Below are 27,983 nucleotides of genomic sequence, written 5' to 3'. Positions count from 1 at the left end.
CGCTGCCGCAGCCGCGTTCCTGCCTTCTCGCCTGCTCCCTTCCTTCCCTGGCCGGGGTGACAGGGCTGCGTTAAGGCCGAGCGCCCTGAAAGCCGAGCGAGGTGCTTGTGCTTGTCCCTGAGCGTCCCCCTCTCGCCGCGGGTGGGTTTTGGGTGAAGCTCTTGGGTGTGAGTGCTTTGCCGCGGTGCCAGGTGGGTGCTGCGCTTGCGGGCCTGGAAGCGCTGCCTGTCCTGCTCAGCTAGAGATCTTTGTAAAAGGCCGTCAGTTATTCAAGCCCAAGCCTTACCTTCTTTTTTTTTTTAAATAACATTTGAAGTCATGCAGGCAAGAGGAAGCATTCTCACCATTTGAGGAAAAAAAAAACGGAAAGAATTTTCTGTAGCTCTTTAAACCCAAACCTGGCAATGGTAGATGAATCTTGGCTCGCTAATTTCTGTAGTTGAAATAAAGGCTCAGCGAGGGGATATCGGAAACCTAGCTGAGCTGTTGCTGTTGAACTTTTCGTGTGTCTGTCAGTCAAAGGTGGTGTTAGTTGGACACCTGCTTTACAACATGCTGCTTGGCTGAGCCGCTGATTTTTGAATGTACCGAACGCATTCAGCCTGTTGAAACTTGGTCTCGGGACCTTAAATTAAGAGCCCTGGGAAAGATCACTGTATGTCCTTTAGAAACGACGGGGTGAGGCTGCTTCATCATCCCCCCCTCGCCCTTTTAGTGTTCTGCGTAGGTCAAAAGTTAATTAAAAGTGTCTTTGTCAAGTGCGAGGAGCCGTTTTCCCAGGCCCGTGTGTTCTGCTCCTCGCTGCTTTGCTTTAAAGCAGTTTCCCAAGAAGGATTCGAGCAGTGTTGTTACAGAGGGGGGGTGCGCTATTCAGTGTGTTTCGAGACAATGTCTGCATCTTGTTCCTGCAACAACAGATTCAAACTGGAGTTTTCTCGTCTGCTGTATGTTAAACAAAATGAGCATCTTGGTGAGCTGTGAGTTTCGTCCCCATCTTCCTTGGTGCTAAAATTTGCGAATCTATATAAAACAATTTATTGCGAAGAGGTGGGTTGGTTTGTTGGCTATACTGGTATATCAAACCGACTGTATTAGTATTTCTAGAAAAAAAAAGTTAAGTGACGTACCAGCTACTGTACGTGTCTTGGAAGAGACCTGGCTTAAATTTCACCAAAAAAACCCCCAGCAACTAATACTGTTCTGTGAACAATGGTAGGTTTTGTTAGGCTCGTTCATTCTCCTTCTCTCTCTCGCACCTTCTACACAGGGCAAAAGTATTTCTCGCTGACTGCTTTATTTCTTTCCAGGTACTAGTGAACACTGCCTGCTGTTTTCTGATGTTGGTTGCTAAGCTAATCCAGTGTATGGTGTTCGGTCCTCTCCGTGTCAGTGAGAGGCAGGTAAGACAGCAGTGCGTTGCCTTGGATATTGTCGTCTTTCATAATTTCTTGGTGTACGACTGGTGTGGTTTTCTATACGGAATTGCTGAGAGTACACAAGAAAAGTAAATTTTAGAACAGTGTAAACTTAAATCTTACCATTTGGTTAGCTGGTATATCCACAGCCACAAGCTTCCAGTTTCTTTCTGAAGGGAACTTTTCTTTTTCACGGTTCCTATTCTGTTTTATAAGCCCATGGTCAACTTGAAAATCCTGCTTCCTTAATGCACTTTGTCAGGTTTCTTACAAGTGCACCTCATTTCAGAATACGTACAACATGCGGTGTTCTCTATTCAGTTTGCGCTTGGCAGCATTTCTCCGTTGCGTTTCGTAGTCAGTCATCAGCACTGGCACTCTTGAGTTCCCTTTCGTACCTTGTTTTGTGCCCTGACTGCTGGAGAAGTGCTTTCCATCCTCCTACGCCGAGTGGATGGTTTATCTGCCCTCGGGTTTAAGAAGGAGTTGGCAGGCATACGCCCAGAGAAAGGAGGTAAGCAGGGCTGAAAACTCAGGCTGTTTAGTCCTGCTCTTGGATGTTTTTAAAACGTTTTTTAAAATTCAGCAAGGGACCCATTAAAGCCCAGGCTTTTTAAAAACGGGATCCTGCAGAAGGTAAAAGTAGCAGCGGTAGTTTGAATAGTATCTGTATATTTTTTTCAGAAAGAAAGGCAAATGCATAAGTTGCTCTGTGTAAATGCAGTAGCAGCGGTTTGAAGTGTGTTCACGTATTTAAAAAAAAAAAAGTGTGTAAATGCAGTTCTTTAGGAGAAATTGGGCCATGATGGTTTCTGACATGCAGAACTGAGGCACATAAAGCTTCATTAATAGCCATGGGTCTCTCAAAGCCTATTGTATTTGTGATTCACACCCCGTAGAGCCTCTGAGCGAGGGGTATTAAAAACAAGGCACTATGAAACTGCATTGGGCCAGATTTCCTTCTCAGACCGTGTTGACTTGTGGATGTGGAATTTTAACCAGTGATAATTTCCAGCTTGTTCTCTACCCTCTTAAAAACTGAAGTGAAAAGCAGTAACAGTGTGGATCCATTTGCGTTTGGACAGTGGGAGTATGCTTCAGTTCTCATGTAAAGGAAAGCTGGTTATTAATATTGGCGAGCATCATGAAGGAAATCTGGGCCCGTCTTAACTAAACTCCTGGTGATTTCATCGTGTTCTTTAACAAAACATTTTACTTCATAAATTTTTTTTATCCCCAACAAGCTGGCTTGCTATCTGCTGCTTGAGACCATCATATTGTTTCTTTCGTACTGCACGTGCGTGGGAATAATTTTTTTTTTTTCATTGCTCATCCATCTCATTCTCCACTGTAGGCATTGTGCTTTTTAAGAACAGACGTTGTCATCTAAACAGACATTTAATCATCTCTACTTTTTGACAGGTTTTTGGAAGCGAGGTGCTAGGCTATTTGGGCATCTTGTATAACTAACCGTGGCAGTTCTTCTAGCAAAGAGGGCTTTGTGTTTGCGGCCCGGTAGCTGTGCTGCTTGGGGGTGGAGAATCAAACTGGAATCAGACTTGGTTTGTGCTAAGCACCGTTTCAGAAGAACGGCAGGAAGCTACGTTGTGCGCTGTGTTGCACAGTTATGCTGCGGTGGTGCAAAAGACGAGATAGACACTAAGGGCCGCTAATATTTCTCATACGTTTTTAATTCAGTAAGGGTAACAAATACTATGCAAGATGTGTATGCAGCAGGCTTTTGCCAATGTATTGTCGCATTTCTACTTCCATCTTTTTTTTTCTTTCTCTTTTTCCCTCCTCCTCTCCCCTGCGTGTGGATTGTCAGTGCTTTTCCTACAGTAACCAAATATCTTCCTTTACAGCATCTCAAGGATAAATTCTGGAACTTCATTTTCTACAAGTTCATCTTCATTTTTGGTGTGCTGAATGTTCAGACAGTGGAAGAAGTGGTGATGTGGTGCCTCTGGTTCTCTGGACTTGTGTTTCTTCATCTTATGGTTCAGCTCTGCAAGGATCGCTTTGAATATGTAAGTTTTGATTAAGGGCTGTCTTTTGGGACATGCAAATTCTGTTTCTGGTTTGGGCACTGGCTCGTGATAGGTTACAAACAGATCGTTTAGACCTTTTCCCCACCCTGCGGTGCTGAACACGTGCACCTCCCAGTAGCTTCGAATACTTGCTTTAAAGTGCGATGTCAATCTTACTCCTTCAGTTTTCCCATGAGACAAATGGAGCTGAAGATACTTATTTTCTTTGATAAATTGCTCCTTATATGTGCCCTGTAATTACTATTACATAACGCCATGAGATGTCTTCAGAGCTCTCCTTAGTGAAGAAATCTTGACAACAGAACATCCCTTCGATTGGTGCCCTTTAGGATTGGTCCACGAAGCCTGTTTCTGAGGAGTCTGTGCTCAGGTTTCAAGCTCATTTACATCTACCAAGCGGTGACTGCCAGTGTCTTTACAAAATACAGTGCAACTTTCTCCGTAAGCTACATCCCAGGTTCTGTTAATACCAAGAATAAATTCAGTAGAGATGCAGAAACTGAAGGCTAGGCAAGGAAGAAGGAACTGGAATTTGAGCAGTAAATCTTGCCCTTTAAACACCTATAACGGACATGCATTTTCCTCGGCTCCTCTGTCCTGGAATAAAAGTTTGAACTGAATTGAATCCATGAATTTCCTTTTGGTAGCTCTGTGCTTTGCAATTTTTTTTTTTTTTTATATAATATCCAGTAAGGCCTGTTAATTCGCAAGTAGCTAAGCACTAAGCTTGAAACTAGATTGGTTGGGGTTAGGAAAATTGAGACAGAAGTGAACAAGGCAGTCATCTGGTATTTTTAGTGCTGTTCAGAAAGCTGTGAAAGAACAAAGCTCACGTGGGAAGAAATCCTTGTTATATTCCTTCTGCATTCAAAGCATGTATCTTAATTCTTTACTTGGACAAATGGTATTTGTGTGATCTGCCTTGCAAACGCAGGGGGATGTGGAACTGAACCAGATATAAACAAGGAAGAAAGAACCAATTTAAAAACAAAACGTGGGAGTCAACTTCATCAATCAGACCAGAGTGAAGCTTTGGGCAACTCCTTCTTTCCTTGTCCTGTTCTTCCCCTTCCTGCCCTGAACATAAGGGGATGGACCATCTAAATACTTTGCCTCTTGGGTCGTCTTTGATTTAGACAGCCTAGGTGTAGCCTACCGTCAAGGTAGCTTAGAGAATTAATATGCTATGCATGCTATTGAATGAGACGGCTGTTTTCAGTAGACTCTGTCCAGCAGTCTCTAGCTGCAAGTCAGATTTTTTTGGGAGATGTCTCTTTCTTCCAGAAGAAAATGATGTTGGAAGAACTAGAGGCTGGAAGATAAAGCTGGGCAAATTCAGATCAGCTGTAAGGTGGAAAATTGGCAGAACGGTTATTCTCATTGCTCAAAGACTGTATGTTAAGGTTAAGTGTCTTTCTAAAACGCATGTTCATCCTAAGCAGATGCTGTGGATTTGATGCAGAAATTACCGTGTGAGAAAGCGTCCGTGGTTTTCTTGCACAGGTGATCTAAACGTTGGATTAAATAATCGTAATGATCCCTTCTGGCTTTAAAAGCCTGGTGAATGTAAATGACAACGAGATGAATGAGACTTTGGGGTGGTGTGTGGTTTTAGCTTTTTTCTGCGTCATTTATTACTACGTTGCGTGGTTGAGGTCATGAAATCGGTTTTATTCTGGAAAGCAAAAGGTTTTCCTGAATGAGGACTTGCCTGGTGAGGTGACTATGGAAAGCAGGGTGGATGAAGTACTCCTTTAAACCTGTTATGTATTTATGTATTTGTGTTGCAGCTTTCCTTTTCTCCTACCACGCCCATGAGCAGCCACATCAGAGTCCTGACCCTGCTCATAGCCATGCTCCTGTCCTGCTGTGGATTAGCAGTCGTCTGTGGTATTATTGGCTACACCCATGGCATGCACACCTTGGCTTTCATGGCAGCGGAGGTGAGACTTCCTTCGTACGTGTCGTGGTTTCTGCTTTGATTTTCACCCCTCGCTTGGGGGTATCTTGCTTGGCACGCGGTGGGTTTTCTTTTAGTTTCCCACAAGGAAGAAACTCTGAAGATGCAAACACGCCCTCCCCTGTTTTAGAGTAGTTGCCAGATCTGCATGCTTTCTCTCTTTAGAGTTTAAGCCTGCAAAAAATCTTTGTCTGAAGAAGAGAATGAGAGCATAAATCCGTAAGATGATGCTGAAATCAAATGGCAGCCTGTGAAAAAATAATGGTTGTGCTTCATGAACATTGTAAGAAGAGTTAGTTGAAATGGCCACTAGAGAGAGGGAGAGAGTGTGTATGAAAGTGTAATGTGCACCTCAGCCTGTGTCTTTGAGGTTGTATTTTCTATTTCATTTCTCCCAAAAAGGAATGAGACTAACATCCTTTCCTTAAGGCACACTCATGGGATTTGTTTATGTTCGTGCAGAGATGCATCTCAGCTGAGATGAGCAACTCGTGTTTGTGCACTCCTGAACCGATTGCAGTGTGGAGTAAACAACAACATGTTTGTGGAGCGAACATCAGTATGTTTTTGATGTTATGGTGGGTTGTTGCTCTCTGCCTGACGAAGTGATAATCTTAAACAAAGGGGAGGTAACCAGTGTAATTGCAAGTAAGTTGTATTAGCACGTCCTTAGTTCAGATAACAAGTAGCACGTATGGTTTATTTTTCTTCTCCTATCTTGAATTCATACCTGGAGTTAGTGAGGAGGAAAGAAAACAGTCAGCTGATAGTAGGAGAATATGATGCTGGTCACACCACAGTTCAGTTATTTAATAAGTCCATTTACTTTTCCCGAAATACGTGACTATGCAAGGCCAGAGTTGTAATGACACGGTGGAAGGGTATGGAAGATTTGTCACTGTCTCTAATAGGTGGGGTCTCGTTGATGTTGTGCCTCTTATCTTGGCTTGGCAGAAGGATCAGACTCGTACCAGTGTGGGGTAGGTTTATCAGGGAGTGTAACAGTGCCGAAGTGTCGCCTCCTTAGCGCTGCACCGTGTGGTGGTGTACGTGTTTTGGGTTGCAGGATGGGGCTCAGCTATACATTTCAGTGGGAGCTGTTCTGTCTGCTTATTAACAAAGGAGTGGCTCAGCCAGCGTAAGTGTATGGTCCTCAGCCAAGCCATGGATCCACGCAGCTTGCCGTGCTGCTGGTGGACAGCGGGGGAGGTTTGTGGGGAACGTACAGGAAAGGGTCTCCTACCCTCGCTTGCAGCAGCTGGCGTTTGAGGACGTTCCTGAGCCGAGGGTTGCACAAGCCTGTTGGGTTTGATAGCCTCAGATGGGCTCTGGAAAGTTGTCCGATCGTTTATTGAACTCATTTATACTTTGGCCTCCGCAATATCCAAAGGCAACAAATTCCACATTTAACTCGGCTTTGTGTACACAAAAGAGCTCTTTTGAATCTTCTGCCTGATAATGTCCCTTGCTATCATCTAATACATTTATGGTGAAAAACCACAAAGAATCATTCCCTGTTTACTCTTGTTCACACCAGTTGTTATTTTATAGACCTTTCTCCCGTTCCCCTTCTGACTTTTCTTCCGAGCAAAAGAATTCTAGCCTGTTTAATCTTTCCTCATATGAGATTGTCTAATATCTTGCCCTTTCCTGAACCTTTTAAATATGCCCTATATGGGTTGGGTGACCATGAGTAGTTTCCTTGACTTTAATACCCAGCACTCCTGTGAGTGGAATAAAACATTTAGGTTTCTTTCTGTACAGGTACTAGCAGTGACACCTCGTGGCAGTCCTCGGGCTCTCAGCAAAAAGCATTAAATCTTGCAGACTAAAATGTTTTCCTGGTGGTGGCTTGTGTGATGCTGTTCGAGAGGGACACTGTGTGTATTCCATTAGTGTGTATTTAATTACATTAAGTTACATTAAGCTATTCATCTCTCTCCTGACTCCGCAAACATTGATTTAGCTTGATGCCTCAGGGTTTTCAGTAAAGCAATATGGATGTTTTTCTCGGATTTTAGCTAGGCTTCCCCTTGTTCTGTGTTGTTAGTCAGCATTTTCTTTCCGGCAAAGGATGGATGTGAAATGTGCAAATGCCCAGAGAAGGTTGAATAAAGACAGTCTGTATTTTTGAGTAAACGTTAAGGTTTTTTGCCTTTATGTATGGTATTCGAGAATATTTGTTTAGCAAGTAATGTCCAGTCTATATTTGCACCTTTTTTGTTGTAAAAAGGAATTACTCTGTTCCTATAGCAGCCGTCCTCTGATCCTGTTTCATCCATCTCAGCTGAGGCCGTATAATGATAGTGATATTCAAATCTTATTATCTGTAAGGTACAATTCTGGTAGATTTTCCTGTATAGCTGCTTATGCCGCATCCATTATCTTAGTGTTTGAGTGCCTTCCAGTCGTGTGCTAGTCTGCATGACTAGTATCTGCCAGTATCACGGAGTCCCTGGGGGAGAAGCGTGTGTGTAGCGGGGCAGAGCAAGAGCTCTTGAGGTGTTGGTACTGTAAATGTCCTGCTGTACATTTAGAACCTCAGCTTACGGAGTTGTGTAACTTGTGATGCAATGTTGTACTTTCTGCAAAGTGTTTCTCGTGAAATGCGTTTCTGGAAACAGTGGAGGAAGCAGAGGCCAGCGCCTTGACCAAATCTGCACTAGCTTGTCCTTTTAATTTTGATGCTCTTGCTGCCTCGGCACTAACCAGTATAAATCGTGTCTTGGCAACGTTAACTTCTTGAAAGTTGTGAGGATTAGACTCTTCAGATTTCTACCTGACAGAGGTCTTCCTTATTGGAGACTTTATGCCACATGTACTGGTTTTGACACAAGTTTGTGCTCGATGGCATATCCCTCCGGTAGCTCAGGTAATCGTTCTGCTTCACCAACTGGCATGGTTAGAATTTGGACACATTTGGACACATTTAGTTTTTCTCTGTGGTCTGCTCAAAGTTTCTCCATAGCCAAAAACCTCGTGTGAACAAGGTGTAGTCTCTTTCTGGTGCGCACACACGGGGTAACCGGAGACAGAAGAGGGTCTCCTAACGTGCCTCGCAGGAGCAGCTTGCGTGCTAATCTAACTTTTTTATGAAAGGTGTTTGTGATGAGGACAGAACACCATGCTAGATGACTTGCTGTTACCTTCTTGACTTTTTTGGTGTTATTTGAATGACGAGTGCGTCTTATCCTGAAGCCCTTATTTGGATAAAAGATTGCACTGGTGTTTAAATAGTCACAGGAACACTTACTTTGAAGCCAGCTAGTAAACAGTTGGCAGATATTTTGGATATTACTAAGGATTCAGTATGCATCGAAGCATTTTAAGAATGCTTTTTACAAATGGAAAAAATTATTCAAACCAACTGTTTTATTGCTGTATTGGGAAGTTAGTGGTTTTGATAGTTCTTCTGTACTGTTTTTAGTACTTACGCTGAAGGCATGCCATCAGACCAGTCTTACAGGAATGGTTTCAGTTGCTCATTATAAATCCCCTGCATCTTGGTGTCAGCTGGCCCCTGCTAACTACAGGGTAGTGTGGGCAGTCTCTGAAGGGGGTTCGTCCTGTCCCATTTTCTTTCACTGGGAAGATACAACCAAGGGACTGACAGGTGAGAGAGAGGTGATGGGGCCACGTTTCTTAGATGATAAGAGCCCGAGGAAATGTGGTTAGGTATTCTGGAAACAGACCTTGTCTTTATACTTCTGATCTGCTTATGCTTTCTGATATACTCAGGTTTTTTTCTCTGTACTTAGCCTAGAGAGGTAAGTATGATTAAAGAGAGAAGTTACTTTCGCAGCGTTCACATCTCAGCAAAGGGGAAGAATTATTTGAAAGCGCTTCCATGGTTCTTCCTCAAATTCCTGCTACTATTTGGTTCTTCAGATTTTTCTTGAGCAGTGGGATAAGGAGAGGGGTGCTACCTCCACCTGAAGGTAGTTGGTGGGATTGTGGTCTCAACACTCACTGAGTGATAAGAATCGAAAAAGATAGTATGTCCTGCGTAGTGGGGGGAAAAGTGATACTTAACAACAGTGACGCTAGTGGCTGCTCCATGAGCATTGCGTGTCTGAGAACAATTTCTTCCATATTTATGTATAAGCTTCATGTTTGTCACAGGTATGTTGTGCACAGAGTCCTCTATAGTGACTGTTGGTTCACGGGAACTTGTTAAGCTGTAATAAATGCATTTTGTGTTATAGCCCTTTAGCTCCTGCCTCAGTACCACTGTCCCTGCCAGAATGTTGCTAACATACCTTCCCCCCCCCCCTCTTTTGCAGTCTCTGCTTGTGACAGTCAGAACTGCTCATGTGATTTTACGGTAAGTAGCTTATGTTTTGCAGGATGGTTGTTCCAGAAGGTAGTGCATATAGCACGTTGATTTAGGAGGTGTATATAATTACCTTATTGAATTGCAAATGCATGTTTGGAGATGGGCAAAGGTGGTTAACTTTAGTCTGTACTATTTTTAAGCATGAATTCTGCAATGCATGGATAACTTTAGAGGGTGCTAATAGCTTGAGGCATGGATTAAAATGGATTGGTGCTGCTGTATGAGGGTTGATATATGCTACTTAATGTCATCCTGCTGGGTTTCTTTTAAGATCTTAATCTCTAGAACTTTTGCTTTGAAAAAGTAGCATGCCTGTGTATCTGTAATGCACATGTGTATGCATATGTAGGACATGACGTGTAGCACAGAACCTCTTTGTCCAGGTCACTATTGGCATTTCAGGTCTGTCACCAAGCTGTAATGCCTCACCTGAGAAACACCTCATGTGCTGAAAATGTGGGTCTGTAGTTACTCTAATCCCAAGATTGGCTTTTAGTACATGCAAGAGTTTTTAGCAAATGCTACACCTTCTCCGTCAGCTGATGGTATCTGTAATGCCAGTGTGGGCTAAGCGTTGATTGCTTTTTGCCTTTTTAAAATGTTGCTGTTTGAAACCAGGAACATTAAAAAAAAAAAAAAAGTCCCTCAGGAAAGCACACAGTGTGGGCACGGGGCTTTGGAAGGGCAAAGAATCCATATCCAAGGTTGTTTGAAAATGGATAAAATAGTTTGAATGCTAGAGATGCTATTTAACAAAAAAGATAGAATAATGGTAATTTCCCTGCTCTTGCAGATACGTAATTCATCTCTGGGATCTCAACCATGAAGGAACGTGGGAGGGCAAAGGCACTTATGTCTACTACACAGATTTTGTCATGGAGCTAACCTTGCTTTCACTGGACTTGATGCATCATATTCACATGCTGGTATGAAATACTGGACATAATGTTGAGCAGATAGACTGGCCTTAAAATAAAGGCTACTGGGTATACATATTTTATGTATTTTTTTGCTTTGCTTATTTTAGGAACCAAATATTACAGAGAAGTTATTTAAATAAAGAGGAAAATATAGTGCGGGGGGTTCTGGCGTTCTTTCCTCCTGTGTAATTGGAGTCCTCACAAATAACTTTGTTATGGAGCATTAATGACTGTGTAATTATCTGTTTAATAGGTGTTTAATTAGCTTTGTTATTGAGTAATATCAGACTGAATTATTTTCATTGGCAGCAGGGGACGTTAAGCTGAACAGGACTGAATACAGTTTATCCTCACTATAAATGCTGTGCTGCTCAAGTTGTATCTGCAGATGTAAGGCGTAGTAATACCTGTGAACGTGTGTGGTTAGTCTGAACGGTCTCAACAAAAGAAAAATTCTCCAGTGCTGGTTTCTTGATTTCTTTTTCTCTTAAGACCTGCTGCAGTTTCTTGTGGCGGCCTCTTGTTTCCCGTGGTGTTTGTTTCTAATCACCGTTCTGTTTTTTTCCAAAGCTGTTTGGCAATATCTGGTTGTCAATGGCGAGCCTGGTGATTTTTATGCAGCTGCGCTACCTGTTTCATGAGGTTCAACGAAGAATTCGGCGGCACAAGAACTACCTGCGTGTGGTCGGAAACATGGAAGCTAGGTGAGCCTTTTTTTCGCTCTGGGATCTTGATGTGGGTCTTGGAGAGGGGATCCTGATAAAGAAGTTGGGGTTCTTTTATGTTCATTTGATACACGATGGCATGGTGTAAGCCGGAGAGATGCAATCTTGCAAATCTGGCTCTTAAGTCTTTACACTTAGAGTATGTTTTTACCCATTTTATTTGTTACTGGGGGATACCCTGTAACAAGATAAAACCCTTTCTGGTTTTAACAGATATGTAGGATTGACTTTTGTAATAGCAGTATTACTGGTAACGTATTCCTGGCAACAAGTGAACTCCCCTGTCCAGTATTTCTTCTCCTGTATTCTCTTGTATATTACCCTGGTGGGGTGACATAAGCTCTGCAGAGCTCTGCCTGTTTCAGTTGTGAAATAGCAGCTTTGGCTGTGATAGAAATAAATGCTCTCAATTTCATTAGGCCATGCTATTCAGTTACTGCCTGAGATGAAACCAAGTATTAACTAAAACCTGCTCAGCTTTAAGTATGTATTTATTAAACCTGAAGCCAACTCTAAACAGACTCTATACTTGTAGGCGAGCTGAGAGCGCCTTGGGATTACTTTGGTCCATCCACCTGTAGCGAGGCAATATAGAGAAATTGAGAGGCCTGCTGAAACCTAGTATTGTGCCAGATACTACTGCATTTCTGACCCAATGTTTTCGTAACTCAGCTATGTCCTTAATAATTTTAAGAGCAACAGGGAGTTTTTCTGTACATCGCTGTACCGTTTTCATTGTGGACTTCAGTGGGTTTGACTAGCTCTGATGCCTGCTGCTGTAGTCCAGATGGAGAAGACTGACTTCTCTAGAAATTCCCGAGGTTTTCTTTGCGAAAAGTCGTTTAATGACTGTAATATCAGGTTAAGAGCTGCATGATAAAATTCATCTACAATGCATTGTTTGTTTTCAGTAAGATGCAGCCACTAAACCCCTTTAAGCTGCTCACAAAGCTGCTTGAGGTGCAAGTGTCTCAGACTTCTTGTCTGAGTGACTTGATGTGTTTTTGTCATTCTGATGGTTCTGGAAGAACCACATTCTAGCTTCCTTCTGAAGCTGCCAGTGGCAGCGAGCTCCCTGCATTTGTGTAGTTGTTTTTCAGGTATATTCCACACCAGCAGTACTGTGAAATGTTGTTATATCGCTCATCTCTATATTGTCCGTGTTTGGGTACTATGTAGCAGCTGTGCTTGCATGGCACTGTAGTTTAAAAAAAGAAAAAAAAATCAAAGACAAAGGGGGGTTGGCAAAATCTGAGGCCAAAATTAGTCAGGCCATAGATGCTTATGATTCCAAGAAGACATCTTAATGGGTACAGCTATTAAAACTCATTTAGAAAAATGACATAAGCCAAATCCATACAGGTTATAATTTAAGGTTCTCAACCTAATGATCATACTTCTTGGAAGATACTAAGTCAAAGCTTTTTGAACCTCGGATGGATGCAAAGACATGGAAAAAAAAAATGTGCCTGTAAGAAGTCATGGGAGGGACGTGTGTGTGCATCTTCCTTTGCGGTGTGAGTTTGAGTTATGCTAAAGATAGGAAACCTGCTGGCACACCTCTCCCAAGGAAAAGTTAACGTGGAGGATGAGGTTTCGGTTTCCTCGGTGCGGGATTCTCTAGGCAGGAGGCCATGCTGAGCTGGTGTAATCATTACTTCTGTCTCTTCCTTTTTCTTCCTTGTAGGTTTGCAGTTGCGACACCAGAGGAGCTAGCAGTCAATAATGATGACTGTGCCATTTGCTGGGACTCCATGCAATCCGCACGTAAACTCCCTTGCGGCCATCTCTTCCACAAGTACGTTTCTGGGGCTGGAGAGGGTGCACCTGACCGTAGAAAGGAAGGGATATTTAGGCATGGCTGAAAGTTACAGCAGGATGACAAGTAACGAACTATCAGCAAAGCTGTGAATGCTTACTGCCTGGGTCATCTTGGTCTGCTTCTAATAACAAAGTTCAAGTCACGTTCAGTCGTCTTCGTGTCTGAGTTGTTTCACCTGGTGCATTCTTTTCCTCCCCCAAACTAAGAGTCTGCATCTTGTCAGCTAAGGGGTAGGTAGTGTTGAGTTGTGGGATCTCAGTTGCGAGTCTGTACCCTGCCTTGCTGTGTAACCGCTTGGTAAAGCACACTCTTTTCCCCCTTACTTTATCCTGTGCATCACCTCTTCCATGAGGGTGTGTCGATTTTCAGGTGAGGAAGAAAAATTGGAGTTAGATCCCTAAGTACCTTTCAGATACCAACTTTAAAGAGAAAACGGGGAATGCTTTTACATAGTGCATCCTTGCATGGCGATGAGTCCTCTGGGGCAGTTGTGGAGGCTGAGTCTGACTATATGATTTCATGGGGGGATGAGTCCATCAGGGCTGTAAAAGAGGTTAACCAAATTAGCTGAAGAGGTCCCTAAGCAGCTGGTAGTTGGAACTGGGAGGCTCTTGGGCAAAGGATCTCTCTATATACTGTTTCTTACGCTCACTCAGTAGTGACTAGTAGCAGATGCTTGTGGAGACAGTGTGCTGAGCTAGATGTGACTTTTCTTAGATCTTTTGTAGCAGTGCTTACGTTTTCATGCTTGTGCTTAAAATGAAGGGAGATACGGGGATTGAATCAGGAGTTTCTGAAGTGCCATGTGATTAACATGCATGGTCAGTTAAACTGTCCCTGTGGTGTCATATGCGCAAGTTACTTTCTGCAAATAGCTTTTTACGTTTCTGGTAACTGTCAAACCAGAGGTTATAATCTGTGTGCTAATTTGTTGTCATTTATGACAAACCTTGCCATAAATATTTATCTGTGTTCCAAGAAGTCTCTAATGAGATAATGTGCCTCTGTAGCAGAAACTCCTCTTCCAATGCTACTGAATCGTATAAATATTTAATCACCTACTGAGCACTTGAGAAGCCCAGGGTCTTCTCTTCAGAGAGTTGATTTCTCTGTGTCTAAAAGGATCCTTTTGTGGTTTTTTTTCTGAAGCTAAGTTACACTTACCTCCTCGGTGCATTTAGGGAGGAGACATGTTACAGTGGATGACGTATGCTTGCACATAAAACCAGATGTAATTAATAACCCTATTTACAACCTAAGAATGGTTTCTCTCCTCATAAAAGCCTGGTGATTTTTCCAACAGGCTAAACATTGTGTCCATTCTCAATTACATGGGATTTTTTTTCATAGCCATTTATTTGGAGTAGAAGGACAGATGGCAGGGAAGGTTCACATTGCTGAGATCAGCTCTGTGCCTAAATATTAAGGAAGTTTCATGAGAGTAGGTGTCTGAATCTTTTAGGCTCTGTTGAAACTCTCTCCTTTATCTTTTAGGAAGCAGGCAATTTCAAAAGAGATGTTGCCAACCTTGGCCTGTTGTTAGTCTTCCTTCTACTGAGGTGCTTTAGGTGACCTGAGCCCTTCTGCCTGTGCGGTACAAAATGGGTATAACCACGGCTGGCTTGCTGCAAGCCCTTAGGGCTTGGTGCTGATGCAGGCTGAAAGGGGTTCGTGTCCGTTCCAGCATCTCGGTGGTTGAGCCGTTGAGGAGCAGCAGCGTGGTGGTAGCTTGCGTCACTCCGGGTGGTTCACAAGTGACCTTTTGAGTACAACTCTAGCAGAGGTTTGAGCTTGCTGTGTGCAGGGTGGTTTTGCTATAGTAATGGAGGTGGAGCTGGACAGCATCGGCAGTGCTAACGTGCTGGCTGTGCCGATGACCGAGGTGGTGGAAGATGGTAGATTTTTATTGTACTTTGGTTGTTTCTGGGAAACTCATCACTGTAATTTCTGAACACTGCGTATCCCTCCATTTAAATATGATGGAAAACACTTTGGCAATGTGTCTATATGCTACAGCTTCAGGAATTGTGCAGAGTCCTTGTATCCTTGACTTTGCTGTAGTCCTGCAATTAGGACGTTTTCCTTGCTCTGTCAGCCCAAACCTGTGATCTGTGCCTTTACTCCATTTGCAAATACACAATTAGGGAAACAGGTTTACTTGACTTTTTTGTATGTCTCTCTCTTTCTAAAGTGTTTTGAGAGCTCCTGATGGAAAAAACCCCACCCTGCAAGCACGAAGTACATTTTGTAGTATTGAGTTGTGTTCAGTTCTGTGAAATTCAGTTCTTCCATACTGAAAATTAGGCTTAACGTGCCAACAAATACCGCAATTGGGTCATATCCATCTGAATCAAAAAGTAGGCACAGCTCTGAGTATTTAAACCTGCCTTTCAAACACTTCTCACTTTCTGCAAGACAGCAAATGTTCAGAATTAAGTAAACATTGTAATGGCACAGCATTGGTTAGTATTAATAAATGTGTTCAGAGAGTTCCCAGAGTGGTGCTCACTTTGGTGGTGATTCGGATATTGGTATTTTTGAAAAGATACTCGAAAAACTTTGGAGGTGCCATTGCCACATCACACTGGCAGAACTGTGGTGAAAATGTGTCAGTATATTTTAAATATATGGTTGGTTTTTGTCCTTTTTCAGTTGGGGATGGTGAGAGAAGAGAAATGCTTTGTTTCCCCTTCCAGGCAAAACTTGCTTGTTCTGAGCTAGAGGGACAACAAACTTGGAGAGTGTTTTAAGTCTGTGATAAATCTGCATGCTTGTTTATAAAAAGCAACACTTGAGTATTTTCCGCTGAAAGATATAAGAGCCCTATGCCAGAGTCATCAGGAGCTCATCAAGCATACCTCACAAATTATCTCTGAGCAGTCCATGTGCATTTGTCAATGTTCTGTACAGAATATGCTACAGCTGCTTGATGTACTCATGATACTGACGTCTTGGAAAAACACTGCAAGCTCACCGTAATATTACTGTTTTCCTGTCAGCTCATGTCTGCGGTCCTGGCTGGAACAAGATACGTCTTGCCCCACCTGCAGAATGTCTCTTAATATCACTGACAGCCATCATGTGAGGGAGGATCACCAAAGGGAGAATCTGGATGAGAACCTGGTCCCCGTGGCAGTAGCAGAAGGCAGACCACGCTTGAACCAGCACAATCACTTCTTCCACTTTGATGGTGAGCTAAGCAGATTTGACATCTGAGGCTGTTGCCCAAATAAACGAAGGGAACAGCCTTCTGTAGAAGGGAATTCTGTCCATGTTTCAACTGAAATTTAAACTGTGCCTCTACTTGTGTTTGTCAAACACGTATATATTTCTTACAGTTCTTTTGCAAGAGCTCAGATAAGTGTCTCTGAGGTTGTCCAGAGCTACAGAGATTTCTTGAAAGATTTTGTACAACTGCTTCCTTTTCCTTGATTTGTTGTGGTTAGCAGCTTTAATGCTGGCATTTAGTCATCGCGTGCCGTGTTGACCAACAGAATGGGAAATTCATGTGTCTTATTTTGTTACCAGGTGGCTGGTTGATCAGTGACAGTCAGAGGGGAAAAAAATTACGTGGTGCAGTCTAACAGTTCATCTTTCCCCTATCCCTAGCTAATGTGAGGTTGTCAAAAGCCCATTTGCCACTCAAGTTGCAAGGAACTTGCAATGCTTGATCAGGTGCAGAAGTCTGCAGAAGCTTATTCTTAGAAGGAATCATGTAACCGGAACAGTTTCACATATGTGTTTTTTCAGTGGTGTGTTATAAGTACTCACAGAGCAGATGTGATTTCAGACCATGATGAGTTCTGTGTGTGCAGACAAACTTGTTCTGAAAGAGACAATTTCTGTTGCTTATCTTCCAGATTTTTTTTTTTTTTAAATAGTTTTGGTATCGGCGTGTGCTTGTCTTCCACAGTTTCCCAGGTTTTTGATGGCAGTCTTGTTGCTTCTCAGTAGGTTTCACTAGTGCAAATACTCAGCTTTGGGCTCTGTCCTTGTGGAGCTCCCATAATGCGGCTGAGATGCTGCAAACTTACATAGTGACCCGTTCTTCGTCTCTGCTGGTTTTGCAATCTTTGGAGACTGTGGGAGGAGGATAATGGGCAGAGAAGGGTCAGACATTTCTAGGTACACTGAGACTGGCTCATAGCTTCTTGCATGGCTCCCGCTTTTGAGGTGCTTTAGGTCTCCAAAGGCCATTTATATTTAGAATACCACTCTGTTTTTTGATAGCTGTCCTCCCCAGTGCTCTCCTGTGGCTTGGACACCCGCAAAATTACTGTGGAGACAGGAGGAGAAGTGGCATAGAGCAAACCCTGTGTGTGTTTAAATGGAAACGCAGAAGGAGGAGGGAGCCGGCCATGTGCCCTGCGCTGTTGAGCCCAAGCACACAATTGCAGCAGTCACTTTGTTTGGTTACTCTGTGTCCCTTTGTAGTAATATTTTCTCAGTGATGCAGTAATTTACTGCAGCCATCTCCAAGTTTGGGAGACCTTAGGGATGGATTGCACTGCAGAACTCCCCATATGTACCTTGTGGAAATACAAAGACTTACGTCAAATACACATAGAAGTACTTCACCGGCTGAGAACCTCATATTCTTGCTTGACTTTCGTGGTGATTTCTTATTCTTAGGCTCTCGAATTGCCAGCTGGCTGCCCAGTTTTTCGGTAGAAGTGATGCATACTACAAACATCCTCGGTATTGCACAAGCCAGCAACTCCCAGCTTAATGCTATGGTAAGACTGCTTTAACAGTTTGCACCTCAGCCTTCCTATTTGTGTTACGGGACGGGGAAGAGGTACATGTAGATGGAGAACATAAGGGGGAAGGAAGTCAAAAGAGTGTTTAGATGCTACATGAAAGCTTTTTTTTTTTTGAGTGAGAGAAGCTTTATTTTAGTGAAGTTAAGGCTATATGTTGGTTCAAATGTGCAAACATAAAAGAACAGGTCTGGAGGTAGGTAAATGAGGGAGAAAAATTACATGTACTTTCTGTGTAAATAGGCAGACTTTTTCTCAGCTTGCTTAGTGCAACTTCTTTAGCTTTTTTTCAGTACTTATCTTCACACTCAACTCGCAGTAGCAAAGGGTGCGAGTCTGTAACCGGAGAATTTAGCTGTTGGTCAAGTGGTAACTGATCAAACCCAGTCTATAGCTTTTGATTTTTTTTTTTTTAGTATTTATTTTTAATAGCACTAAGCTCCAAGAGAGCTGTTTCTGTGTGAGTGTTTTGTCACTGTGAGATGGGGCTCTCTGTAGCACAGGCAACTCTTGCTGATTAATGGTGATGATAGGAGTGTTGAGGATGAAATCCCAGGTTTGTTGACTTCATACGTAAACACTCTAATGTAGTACGAAAAGAGAAGGATATGGCCTCATGAAACATACTTAGCTCATTTAGTTTGGGAAGTGCTGTTTCCTTTGACTTCTTAAAGCTACTGTGTGCTATAGCATGTTAATGAATGTTCAGTGAGGTATCCCATCGAAGTGATGAAATTTTCTGAATGCGAGATCTCTCCCTTAGCCTTCACTGCTGTTTAAGCCTCAACAGGATAAGGCCACAATTTTTAGGGGGTTTGAGGCAGGGCGGGCAGGGAGCGGTAAGGTGCTGGCAGATGATTTACTAGTTAAATATGCAGGAAATCTCCATCTAAGGTCAGTTTAGTTTTTCTTCTACTGGACACAGTGACAGAAACGGGCTTTTGTTAAGGATGAGTAATGATTTTTTAGCATTGTGTAGTAGCAACTGTAGTACAGTAGCAACTTACATTAAAATGCCTACTTTAGTGGAAAGGTCCAGGTTAGCAAACTATTAAAGTGTTACACATTTTTTAATAGAAAAAAAGTGAAATTCTCCTTTGTGTTACTGAATAAAAACCTAGGGAAGTATTTCGAGGGAAAGGCCAGAGGCTGAAATGCTAAATCAGTTGTTTTGGTCACAAGTTAGTAGAACGGAGAGTTAAGGTTTGCTGTAGTTGCTTGTGTTTGAACTCGCTGTCAGCTGGTGCGTAGTTTTTGCTTTGCTCCCAAAACTCCTTCCACCCTTCTTTTCTTACTGTTGTTGTTCTCATTCCTTCCCCCCCCCAAACTTTCAGCATTAGTTAAAATATAGATTTTAATATTTAAGTGTAGCTGTTGGACTCTGAAAGCATCTTATTTGTCTGCCCTCTTACTTTTATCTATTTAATTTAGATATTATTTAAGTAACTTGAAATTCAGTAATAACAGTTCTGACAACTCAGTTTAACTTACTTGAGCTTTCAGACCCTATTAAACTGGTTTGTAGGCAGGGTGGCTGGAGAGAGTAGGTTATTAAAACTTACTCCACTTGTCCTCACCAGTACCATTTTGGAACCCATCTGGGATAAAGAAAAATTTTCTTCTTCTTTTTTTTTTTTAGTGTTGATCTAACTTGCAGTCACTCATGTGAGTTTTGTATGGATCTTTATTAAAAAGGCTGTCATAAAAAGAGGGTTGGGAAGCTTTCGAAGCCTTTGTGCATCTACAAGCACTCTTCAGGAACCTAAATTTTAAGGACCATGTGGTGTCTCTATAGGAGTTGCAGTTTTGCTGTTGGCTTCAATGGAGTCAAAATATTGCCCCGTAAGCCAATGCCAGCATGGGTTTTCTTTCTCTGGTTTTTCTTTCTGCGTGTGGGTTATCATATCATAAACAGCATCTTTGAGCTGTTCTTTTTTTTTTCTTTTATCTCTTTCTGCTGAGATACTTACCAGCTAATTTCTGTGTACTGCTGATACTGACCGTATAAACCTTGTTTTCTCCAGGCCCATCAGATTCAGGAGATGTTCCCTCAGGTTCCTTATCACTTAGTTCTACAGGATCTCCAGCTAACCCGTTCCGTTGAGATCACCACTGACAACATCTTAGAAGGGCGCATCCAGGTACCTTTCCCCACACAGGTAAGTCATAAGACGCTGCACCTAAAATGACTGACTTTCTTACTTACCACAGAACGGAGCCTGTTAATAACGAGTGAGGGGAGTTGAGGTACGTTGAAGCACTGGTGAATCCAGCTTAGCTTAATGCAGTGTTATTCTTCAGATTTTACCTATGTGAAGATGTTGCAGTCGGAAGCACCAAACCAGTTTTGGCAGTCTAGTCTATGTTACATCTCCACCTTGCAACATCTGACTCCATTGGAGTGTGTGTGTGTCATTGAGGTATACGCATCTGTTCCTTGCTGTGGCCCTTAGAAGAAGGCCTTGGAACGTATTAGGATGGGTCTCAGGTGTGCTTTAGCCTTATCCCTTTGTAATACGGGGTATTTTCTTTAGAAGGAAAGTCGGAGTCTATCACCCATGCCCTATAGCTTGCCCGTTATTGATGTGATTGGACTGCAGGCTGCATGAAGTGCTTGCCTATACAGTCTCAAACACCTTATATAGTGCCAAATTCTAGTAAAAAACCCTCGGGATTTGTTTTTTCTTTATGTAAATCTCTGTAAATGCAGTATATTCAGTCATGTACCAAAAATATATTGAAAATGTCCTAGCTAGACTAGAGACAAATATTTGCTCAGTTAAAGCAGCTCTTCTCGGCCGCTCTTGTGCAGAGCCTTTAGAACATTTCCAGTTGATTTCTCTGCTGACAGATAATTGAATTGTACCACTTAGGAAGGTTTTCTGCAAAGAAAGTAGTCGGCAAAATGATGCCTTGTTCTTAATTAGTGATAGCAGATTTCAGTAAAGCAGTCTGGGGACAATGTTTCTGTTAATAAGAATATTGAATTCTGGTTCTGCGCACATCGGATAGTACTGTTATCTGGAGTCTGCGTGTGTGCAGGGAAGCACAGAGAATTCTCTTAAAGCACAGTGCATTCTGTTTATTGCTAACTTAACCTGTTTCTAAATTGAACATAACACATGACGTTGCAGAGGGCAGAGTTTGAATGTGTTCAAAGAACTCATTTTTGTTTTGCCATTTCACACACTGTATTAAACCCGTGATGTTTGCATTTCAGCGTGCAGATAGCATTAGACCTGCATTGAACAGCACTGTGGAACGGCACGGTACTGATCAGGAGGACACTGAAACTGTCACCCAGGTAATTTGGCATAAAAATGGGCAAAAAGCACAATTAGAAGCTGCATGGACAGATAAGTGCATTTGGTTCTGTACCAGGTCAGGTTGGTGGCAGCCCCCCCTTGCATTTCACACCAGAACTAAAGCTGTCAGGCAACTGAAGTAAGACTTCAGCATGGTGCTCCTGTAAAGAATTATCTGTGTGCTTTTCTTTTCCCTCCTTGAAGGAAAGTGCTCTCAAGTGATATAAAGAACAGAAAAAGTTGATGTGTCTGTTCACGTCTGGTCAGGCCCACGCCCATCTGTGGAATATGAAGAGCAGGATGCTTTGCTCTTCCCCTTCCTCTTCCTGTTCCCATTCTGGACTGCTCCAGACACTTCCCTCAAAATTAGTAGTATTTCTCTTCTGGGTATAAGAATTCTTTTGTGTTCTGGAGGAAGCACTTGGAGACACGGGGAGCTTTAGTGTGAATGGAGTGGGATACAAACAGGACCAAGAGATAACAGCCCTTTTACGTATAAAGCACAATAATGGGTTTTACTGTTCTTCACTAAGGGCTTTATTAAGCAGCATGTGCTAGCTGAAATGTGGCAGGAAGAAAAAAAAATTAGCCTGCGAGTAGAATAAGGCCTCATTCCAGTTTTGTTTTCCCTGACTGTAGTAGCAAAACCGTGAGGGTTTCTGTTTTATCAACCTCCCTTTCTGCTGGCTTAGAAAGAGAGTGAATTTGTGAGGTGTGTGACTTTCTGGCTCTGCAGCCTTTAATGACTTAAATACCCAACCTGTTACTCACCTGAAATTGAACTGTGGCAGTTCCCTCATTAGCAGGTTGCAAGACAGAAGAAACTTGCCTTTGGTTTGGTACTGCAGTTGAGGCTGAAGGAGAGGTGGTGGGGATCGGTACAGGTGTTTGGTAAGGGCCTGGGGCAGGAGGTGCAGAACTGCAGGAATGAAAATCTTAATCTGGGTCTAGCAACTCTTTTTGGGTTAACTTGAAGGTTTTGGTGGCATTTTCCCTGTTCTTTGTGAGTAAAACCTTTCTTTCTACAAATGGTCTGTAACTAGTTTTCCTTAGCTTGGTACTGGCTTCAAATCCCGCTTTGAATGATTGTGCTGCTGTTCACCTTCCTTCCCGCCCGGTGCTACCCGTGTCTCTGTCCTTCCTTCTACAGAACTTGAAAAACCTGAGAGTGGTGTTCGTACGTCATGTCACTGAGCACGTGCTCTCTGATAGCGACGTCGTCTTGCTTTGAATGCCAGCTAAGCACTTTGCTCAAACGATGTGTTTTAGTTGGAGCGAATGGCGGTTTGGATGGAGAATGTATTTTTGTTTTGTAGAATAGCACAGCGACAGCCTGGAGATATGTGACCAGTCGCGGATCTCCCGCAGCTGAGAGGGGCTGCCGGTGGCTGTGTGTGTGGGGTGAACTGGTGGCCTCTGCGCAGGTTTTCCTGCACAGATATCCACAGTAATTATCCGCAGATACTTACTGTGCCGAATGGGATTCATAGGCACAGGCTGAAGTGGGAGACTGAGACTGCCGCGCACTGAGAGAAACCTGCTGCTGGGTAGCCGTGGAAGCTCCAGTTGCTGCTGTTCTCCTCCTGCCTCGTAAATGCTTTGTGCATTTAGTGTTAACCTAGGCTGGCTTCAAACAAGCTGATCGCTCTTGTTACATAGCCACGGAGATCTGGCTAGGAGTCAAGCTTGCTTACCTCCTTGCTATTGATAGTATTTCTGTTGTGGAGAGAAGACTTGGGAGCCTAGGGGCGTCCTTCCTCCAGGAAACTCCCGTCGCTCTTGTGTCTCTTTGATTTTGATTTCAGTTTTTAACTGAGTACGTGGCGTATTGTTGACGTTGTCTGTCTTCTTGCCAGAAGAATATCTTGCTGAAGGCTGTCAAACTCTTGTCGGTGGGGAAAGGTCTAGCAGCAGACAAGCTACTTCAGCAGGTTGCGCTTGATTTTTAAGAAGCTTTTTAAATGCAGGTGGGAAGGGACATAAGAAGCCATCATCATCTTCTCTGGGTGAGACTTGAATTTCCAAATACTGGATAGATGTAACTTCACACTTTATGACACAGTCCCTGAGAGAAACCATGGCAACTCTAGTTGCTTGGTGCTGCAGCCTTAGAGTAAGTTTTACAAGCTTTCCATCTCTGTTTTTTTTTAAATCAACATACCCACTGAGCATCTTTGTAGATCTCCAAGGGCAAGTGGCAGACCCATTGGAGTTCTGCTTGTTGGAAGTAATGCTTCTTGGGGGAGCTAACATGCTCAAATAAAAGCACCCTTCTTCATGAGTAGCGTTGGTTTTCCTCTGTGCTATATGTCATATTATGACTTAATTCTATCTTGAATTCAAAGGTCTTAGGATAGACATAATGACTGATTTCTGCCCCCCCCTCCAATGTAGCTTATGGTTTTGGGGTGTCAGTGCTGACACAACGTAAGGGTAGTTGAGAGACATCTCTGAGCACCATCACGGTATAAATCGTGTTAAAGGTTTGTGAGATAACGCTCTAAACATGGACAGCGTCTAACAGTCCTGGCCCGTACGCTCAGTAAGATGCTGTGCGCATCCTCTTCTCCAGTTGCGCACGGAAATGCTAATGCTCCCGGCAGTGCGCGTAATGCTCTACACCCTCGCTCTCCATCCCTGTCCTATTTGCCCTCCCTCCCCCTCTTTTCTGACTGCTGTTACTCCCTACGAGAACAGATCCCTGAGCAGCTATAGCTCCTTTCTGCAAGCTTGTATTTTCGTGTGCTAAAATGTATTTAAAGATTATCCTTTACCATTGTTTGTGTGTGTGTTTGTCTGTTTCTGTAATCCTGGGTGGAGATCGGGCAGGACTGCTCAGACCTAACTAGTAAGCTGTTGTTACAAAGCTGACGGTTGCCTGGTGCAACTCTCGCTCCCCCCCGCCGCACAGAGGATCCAGTTTATTGTCATTGCTTAAGTCCTTGGTGACGCTAGAGACACTTCTGAGGCATCCCATGGCTTTCATGAAACTAATTCTTTTTTTTCTTGGAGCCTGAAGGGGGAGTAGTTTCTGTAGCGTACAGGTTTCTGCGTCTGAGATCTGCTCTCATGCTGAGGCTTGTCATAACTTTTACTGCAATTAGTTTTGATATTTTTGTCTCTAAAACCGCCTCGGTAACCACTCTTGCGCTGAGATATAGGAATGGGCTCTGGGTATTGATTTTTGCATCTTTGTAATGCTACAGGGAAAAAAAAAAAGCTTAGGTGAGCTAGCTTGTATCTTCTGATACAAATGGCCTGGGGGCGGGGGGGGGGAGAGTTATCTTGTCTGAACATCGACCCTAATGAGTGCCCTCCTCGCTGCCTTACCCAGCAGAGCTTCCCTTTTCCCTGTCCGCCTGCGTGGTAATCGGGAGCAGCAGTCGGGTTGCTCCGTACCTGTTCTTCGGGGTCTGCCGAGGTTGTCCTGGCCCCGGCTAAAATGCGTGAGATCGTTGTGTGGAGCTCTCGCTTCCTCCTCTCGGATGTGGCATTGCTTTGAGGCGGTCCAACGGGACCCCAGCGCGTTATCCCAGCGCGTTAGTGTGCCAGATAGGGGAGCCCTTCCCCAGCACACTGGAATTTACGGGTTTTGCTGAAATAGGCTGAAGATGGGCTTGTGTTTGAGGTTGCAGTGTTCGTACTGCTCTGGCTTGGGCCCTGGCGTTCCCGCTTGGTTCACCTAGTTGATGGGAAGTGACATTTGTCTTGGTTTTCGCTCTCTGAAGACGTTGTGTCGGGGAGATGGCGTTACCGGTACGTCTCCAGGGCTTTGGAATGACTCAGCTTGTTTTGCACATCAGCTGCTGAAACCTCTGCGTTGCACGCTGTAACGCTGCCGAGTCCGGGCTGTTGGGACCTGGGCAGCGGTCCCCCTGCCGTGCCCGCGCCACCGGCTCTCGAGGCTCCTGCGGCGGGGGTACCAAAGGCCCCAAACTAGGCGGTAGGAGCTGATTTGGCTAATACCTCTCCGATGCATCCTACTTGTTTGAGTAATCCTCTGGGATACCAAATGATGGCTAAACCCTTAAGCTTGAACCCGTAAGCGATTGAGGTGATTTGTTTCTTGACGCGACTATGCTTAGTGACATCTTGCTTTTCCATCGCGGAGCTGGTCTGATGGTATCTGACAGGATGTGGTCAGGATACGCTGTTTCACCTATGCTCGTTCACCAGCGTCATCATTTATCAGCTCAATTTTCACGTTAGTGTTGCCGGGGGGCTGTCAAGGGTGACGAGGTACTATGTGCGGGGCTGGCGGCAGCTTTCATTGACGCGCCGTGCTCGGGACAGTTGCCAGCCTTGCTCCGGCAGCCCGAATACACGATAATTTGGGTGCTGCAGAACCCGGTGAACCGAAGCCTCATAAACTCCCTTCTCAAGCACGCGTCCTCTTTGCAAATATATTTGCTACTCTTTCCTCGGTATATGGATTTCAGCTTTTTAAACTCTTTACTGTTGCACTGCTTGTCAAGTCAGCTGCAAAATCTGACTATTTCAAATGCCCCATTTTCATAGAGCGTTAATTGTGAGTAATTAATGTTTGAGATTTCTTTCAAACATGGCATAAAAGATACAGCGTTCTAGAATACAGGCTCTTTGAAGTTGTTTCGAAATAGCTCTGTTCTGTATTTTAGCTGGGGTTTTCAAAGGAGCCCAAGGGAATTGGGTACAGCAGGTGAGAGTCTAGTTTCTTCCAACGCCTCAGAAGACGGCGGTTCTTTGTAGCTTGTTGACTTGATGCAAAGAAGCCCTGTTAGCAAATTTTGCAAAGACTTACGACTCTTTTCCTTTTCTCTTAGACTGAGAGAGTGCCACTTGAGCTCAACTCAAGGCTGGAAGAAATGGTGGAATTCAGCGAAATGGAAGCGGAGCCTAGCGAAGCAGAAGATTTCGAGGCCAGGGGAAGTCGCTTTTCAAAGTCAGCTGATGAAAGGCAGCGTATGTTGGTTCAGCGGAAGGAGGACTTGTTGCAGCAAGCTCGAAAGTATGTTCCTTCCTAAAACACCAGCCTGGCCACTCGGTTGTAGTCCCCCAGGATGGGTTTCAAATGAATTATGGCCGCTGAGAGCCTGGGTTGATGCAAAAAGTAGTAAGAGGAATGAATACAGCTGCTACGGCTCAGGATGCTGTTTAAGACAACCGGCGCTGATAAACCCAACTCTGAGATAGCGTCACGTGTCCCAACGTGTACACAGCTTCCTAAGCGGTTGTTCCAAAGCTCTTTGAAATCAGGGGATGATTTCTCCAGCTTCAGTGGGCGTTAGTTTGAGCCTGTAATAAGCGGGAACGCATTACTTGGGCCGAGTCCTCTAGTAATCTTCGGCTTGCCTCCTGGCGTAAGCGTCAGCCCGCGCTGCGTGCGCTGTCACAGCTGACGTTACTGTCGGGCACCGCTCTTACCAAATACAGAGCCAGCGCCTTACGCACAAAGCAGCACGAGGGTTGACAGGTGGCCACTGACCACTAAAGCGCGCCAGAGGACCAGCAAGTCAACACCCCCGAAGAGAGAGTGACGAACTTTGTTTCTTTCAGCCCCACTAGTAATAGGCGTCATAGGCAGAATTTAACTTTTTTCACCTGCGTCCCAGTCGTGTCGGTGAACTTCACTAGCACCCGGTTGCTGATTAAAGAGAGAAGGAAAAGTGCCTTAGTGGTGTAGAGAAAACTCTTCAGCGTTTGTAACAAACGGTGTCCCTTCCTTTGTATCGCAGGGAGACCACTGAAAGGGTCTACGAAAACTACACCGACTTACGCGTCCTGCGGTGTTATCGGGCTACCTACGCTCTTTTTTTTTCCCCACCCTGAAATGCCTTCACAGAAATAACTGGGGCTATGACACCTTTTAAGAGTTCGTCTGTAAGGAGGCTTGCTCCTAGAATAATTTTTCCTTTATGTTTGCAAAATGTCATTTACAGAGACAAAGTATTTTTGACTTACCGGTTCCCTTCCCGTGTTGAAGAGCTGTGGAATTGCAGACTACCATGTTTTGTCACTAAGTGTAGAAATTCATTGGGATGTTAACTCTGGCAGCTGCTTCCTTGTGCTTTTGCCTTACCTTACGCTTCGCGGCCCTAGTGCCCCTTCTGTCAAAGGCTCACTCATCATCAGGGCGTGACTTCTTGTGGTGGACGCTGCCAGCATCTTAGAAGTGGTGGAATAAGGGGGACAGAGAGATTCGGTGCCTGACCTGCGGTCTCCGTGAATTGCTCCGAGTTAAGAGTGGAGCCCCCGCCTGTAGAACTGGCTCCCTCCCGCGGGCCCGAGGATCTTGCCCCAAAACTAAGAGCTTCTGCAAGTCTCCTGTAGGTTATACAGGTTTTTTCTTTTTTTTTTTTTTGCGTACATAGCTTGTGTGTGCTTTTATCAAGGTATTTTCCCGCTTTCAGCGTGCCTTGCACCCTCCCTTACTTCGTGGACGTGCCGGTGAAGTATTTTCCAGAGCCAAAATGAGGTGGGCTCTGCTCACCCGTCTTTTCCTTTTCCCTCTTGCAGGCGTTATTTAAACAAAACCTCCGATGAGGAGTTGACCACGGAGAAGCCCTCTCCCCCGCCTGAGGGAGCATCCGCCGATCCCGTCACCCTGCGTCGCAGGACGCTCGCAGCCGCCGCCGAACGGAGACTTCAGATGCAGCAAAACTCTTAGCGCTCGTTGCCCCTCCTTCCTCCTCCTCGTGAGCAATGTTGAA

At 44.0% G+C, this 27,983-nt stretch overlaps 1 protein-coding gene across 1 annotated transcript; it reads left to right on the top strand.

Annotated features, from left to right (window-relative positions):
• The first annotated feature begins 1,313 nt into the window (after nucleotides 1-1,313).
• On the top strand, nucleotides 1,314-27,983 carry AMFR (autocrine motility factor receptor, E3 ubiquitin protein ligase). Its single transcript, XM_009320820.1, has 13 exons — nucleotides 1,314-1,400; nucleotides 3,281-3,445; nucleotides 5,257-5,409; nucleotides 9,710-9,750; nucleotides 10,556-10,688; nucleotides 11,253-11,386; nucleotides 13,095-13,205; nucleotides 16,229-16,419; nucleotides 17,862-17,965; nucleotides 20,014-20,148; nucleotides 21,210-21,293; nucleotides 26,097-26,281; nucleotides 27,790-27,983. Exons 1-13 carry the CDS (start codon nucleotides 1,338-1,340, stop codon nucleotides 27,938-27,940), a joined length of 1,650 nt encoding a protein of 549 aa, XP_009319095.1. The 5' UTR covers nucleotides 1,314-1,337; the 3' UTR covers nucleotides 27,941-27,983.

The sequence above is a fragment of the Pygoscelis adeliae genome, unplaced genomic scaffold (genome assembly GCF_000699105.1).
Source record: "Pygoscelis adeliae isolate BGI_AS28 unplaced genomic scaffold, ASM69910v1 Scaffold63, whole genome shotgun sequence".
NCBI classification, from domain to species: Eukaryota; Metazoa; Chordata; class Aves; order Sphenisciformes; family Spheniscidae; genus Pygoscelis; species Pygoscelis adeliae.
This window is presented reverse-complemented; position numbering and strand designations above follow the sequence as displayed.

What these genes read in the sequence shown, in the direction of transcription:
- AMFR (XM_009320820.1), top strand. Translation starts at nt 1,338, where the DNA reads ATGTTGGTTGCTAAGCTAATCCAGTGTATGGTGTTCGGTCCTCTCCGT. An exon ending in TCCGTGTCAGTGAGAGGCAG is followed by an intron (nt 1,401 to 3,280) that starts GTAAGACAGCAG and finishes CTTCCTTTACAG; the next exon opens with CATCTCAAGGATAAATTCTG. An exon ending in TGCATCATATTCACATGCTG is followed by an intron (nt 10,689 to 11,252) that starts GTATGAAATACT and finishes TTTTTTCCAAAG; the next exon opens with CTGTTTGGCAATATCTGGTT.